The sequence below is a fragment of the Oryza glaberrima genome, chromosome 3 (assembly GCF_000147395.1).
Source record: "Oryza glaberrima chromosome 3, OglaRS2, whole genome shotgun sequence".
Classification (NCBI taxonomy): domain Eukaryota; kingdom Viridiplantae; phylum Streptophyta; class Magnoliopsida; order Poales; family Poaceae; genus Oryza; species Oryza glaberrima.
The window spans coordinates 5785813-5789019 of NC_068328.1; the positions used below are offsets into that span (position 1 = coordinate 5785813).

A 3207-nucleotide genomic window follows, 5' to 3' on the forward strand; every position below is an offset into this window, starting at 1 on the left:
AACATCAGGCTGCACTGTTGCAGGAGATAGCAAGCGAGAGCAGCCTTTCACTCCGAGTACCATTGCTTTCATAATCTAGCATGAACACCATTTTTGAGATTGCTTTCATAATCTAGCATGAACACTTTTGAGCTTAGTGTGGACAGTACCCCTTCGTCGCATAAAAAACCTAATCCTAGCTACGAATCTGGATATATACTGATATGCGTGTCCAGGTTATAGCTAGGATTGTTTTGTTTTGTTTTTTTTTTAACAGAGCAGTAACTATGGCAGGCTTCTGATGAGCTCTTTTTTTTCTTTTGTCATCAATTGAGCTGCCATTTCTCATGTGCCTGGTCTTTCTGAATTCCTTATCCCCTTCTGCTCCTCTTATCAAACGTGTACTTCCCTTTGCTTTTCTTTTTTTCATCTGTGCATACACTTTATACTTTTGCAATATAAATATAACTGCCCAGGCAAAAGAACTCATATTTAAAACAGCAGGCGATGCTATCTTTCTTTAGGACAGGTTATTTAAACTATATAGTTCAGCTTTCAGGTAGAGTCAACAGTGTACGCCGTCAACTTCCACAAGTCAACTGATATATGATATTGATTTTCTTTTTTTATGATTTCGAGTCGTACTTTAGCTATACGTTCGAGCAGCTTTCTTTATCATGCATCTGCAGTTGTGCATATACCTGACCCTAGCGACATGCGAAAGCTACACATAAAGCTACAGCCTCATTGCATACAAGCAGCAGCAGTTGCTAGAACTGTTGCCCATAGGTACGCACGTACAGAGGATTAAAAAAAACAAAAAACTCTGCACCCGCTTCAGAAAGAATTTTACAGTGTCTATATCCTTCATGTTTTTTAGCGTGTGCATACGTACAGGCCGGCCCTGCAAGCTGCAGCAGTTTACTGGGCCGCATGAAAAGTATATGCATTATGATTTTTTTTTTCAATTGTTGAAAAAGTATTGTGCACTTTCAGCTTACTTATATGTGACTGATTCCGTGAAAAATATGATCAGTTAAAATCTTACTCTTTTATTGTCCCTGGTGCTTTTGCAATCCGAAATTGAAATTGGTTAATGCATGCAGTTGTAATTTCTGTTCTCTTTCATCCGTAGGAATTAATATGCACATTTATTGTCTAGAAACAGCATGAAACCTGACTGTTCCTCAACTAACTACTCAGTAAACATTTTCAAATGCATAGGCGTTTTGTATTGGACGTAATTTATGATAATTCAAACCCTAACAATGTACCCAAATTATTTTGTCATGTGTATATATGCACATTAACAAAAGGATCAAAGTTTGGCAAATGGAATTCTTTTGCACGTGTCAGGAGAAAAAAAAAGCGCACGATTCATCTGAATTTAGTAAAGGGCAATCTCATTCCCAGGCAAGGAAGAAAAGGTAGCGAGAAATCAGTTATTGTACGTAGTAATCCGCTAAAACCAACAGAAGAGAAAAGAACAATTATAGGTGCAAATCTAAGCTCACGCCCTCAGCTGCGGTGGTCGCCGGCGGCTGCTCACAAGCGAACTGACCTTGCGGAGACAGCAGCAACGAGGAAGAAGCTGTCTGGGACGCCACAAGAGAAGCTGAAGCTCTTGGCTCGTCTCCTCGGAACACGGACGACGTCGACACCGCGACCGGCCGCCGCTCTCCGGCCAGCAGCGGCGGCGCCGCCATCGGGCCCGGCCTCCAGAGCCCCGCCGGCAGCGGGCTCCCGTTGATCGGCTGGGTGACCGATCCGATCCCGCTATAGAACTGAGGGCCAATTGAGGAGATACCGCCGCCGCCGCCGCTCATCGTCGGCCACGACGGGTGTTGATACAATGCCGCCACCGTGGGGCCTGCCAAGCCGAAGCGGTGATGATGCTGCGGGTAGCCGAGCAGCTGGTGGTGGTGGTGGTGGTGGTGCGCGCCGCTGGCCGCCGCGGCGGCAGCGGCCATCGCGGTCTGCATCTGCACCCGCTTCGCGTGCTGCCGCTCCCGCTTGTGCGCGTTCTGGTGGCCCCCGAGCGCCTGCGACGTCGGGAAGTGCCTGCAGCAGTAGTGGCACTCGAACTTGCGGCTGCTGTCGGCGGCCGCGGCAATGGCGGCAGCGGCAGCGCCATGCGTGGACGCCGCGGCGGCGGCGGTGGAGACGACAACGGATTCCTTGGAGGCTTTGCCGTCAGGCGACGACGACGCGTGCGGGACGTCGATGCCGAAGAGGCGGATGGCGGAGTTGTTGGGGCTCTCCCTGGGCGCCGGAGCCGGCCGCAGGAACGGCAACTCGGAGAAGGACGCGACGTTGGCGAAGTCATGCGGCGGCTGATCCCGTACGCTCGCTGCTCCACCACCTCCTTCGCCGCCGCTGCCCATGCACCCGACCAGGTACACAGAATTTCTCGAGCTAGCTAGCCAGTTCTTGCAACAAATTAATCAACTAGCTAGGCAATATAATGTCACGGCTGGGTTTACGTTTCTCTCGTCCCTGACCAGCAGAGAGGAATGGAAGGAGGGTGGAACTATGAAGGGAGAAGGGAGGGAGGGAATAGAAAGAGCAGAAAGCACTGGCAGGAGTGCCAAATGTATACGAGTGATAGGTTTTGCATGCTGAGGCAAATGGGGCACTGATGGAGCAGGATAATTGTCACCATACTACTATTCCCTCCGTTTCGAAATGTTTGACGCCGTTGACTTTTTAGTATGTATTTGACCGTTCGTCTTATTTAAAAAAATTAAGTAATTATTTATTCTTTTCATATCATTTGATTCATCGTTAAATAAACTTTCATGTACACATATAGTTTTACATATTTCACAAATTTTTTTAATAAGACGAACGGTCAAACATGTGCTAAAAAGTCAACGGTGTTAAACATTTTGAAACAGAGTGAGTACTACATTGTGGGTTAGTTATTAGGAGAGGGAGGGTAGGGCCAGCAGGGAGGGGGTGTAGAAAAGAGATGTGTGGATATATACATCATCGTCCATGGTGGTAAATTCTTGAGTGGAAGAGGGGCTGGGAAACCCATAGTACACATTAAGCTCTGGCAAGTACTCCTGCACTAGGAGGCTTTTGGGCTCTCACATAACAACCAAGTACCTGTCTCTGAGGGTAGCAAAGGTCATCTCATCTCTTCTCTTCTCTCCTCTTCTCTCTCTCTCCACATTCTTCTGCTCATCTCTCTCTCTTTTTTTTTTCTTCTTTGCTTTCTTCATT

The 3207-nt window shown here is 47.5% G+C and overlaps 1 protein-coding gene across 1 annotated transcript; it reads right to left on the reverse strand.

Annotated features, from left to right (window-relative positions):
• Positions 1-680: 680 nt before the first annotated feature.
• LOC127767612 (zinc finger protein 8-like) lies at positions 681-2871 on the reverse strand. The gene has a single exon (XM_052293002.1). The coding sequence runs from the start codon at positions 2361-2363 to the stop codon at positions 1470-1472; it is 894 nt and encodes a 297-aa protein (XP_052148962.1). The 5' UTR covers positions 2364-2871; the 3' UTR covers positions 681-1469.
• Positions 2872-3207: the final 336 nt, after the last annotated feature.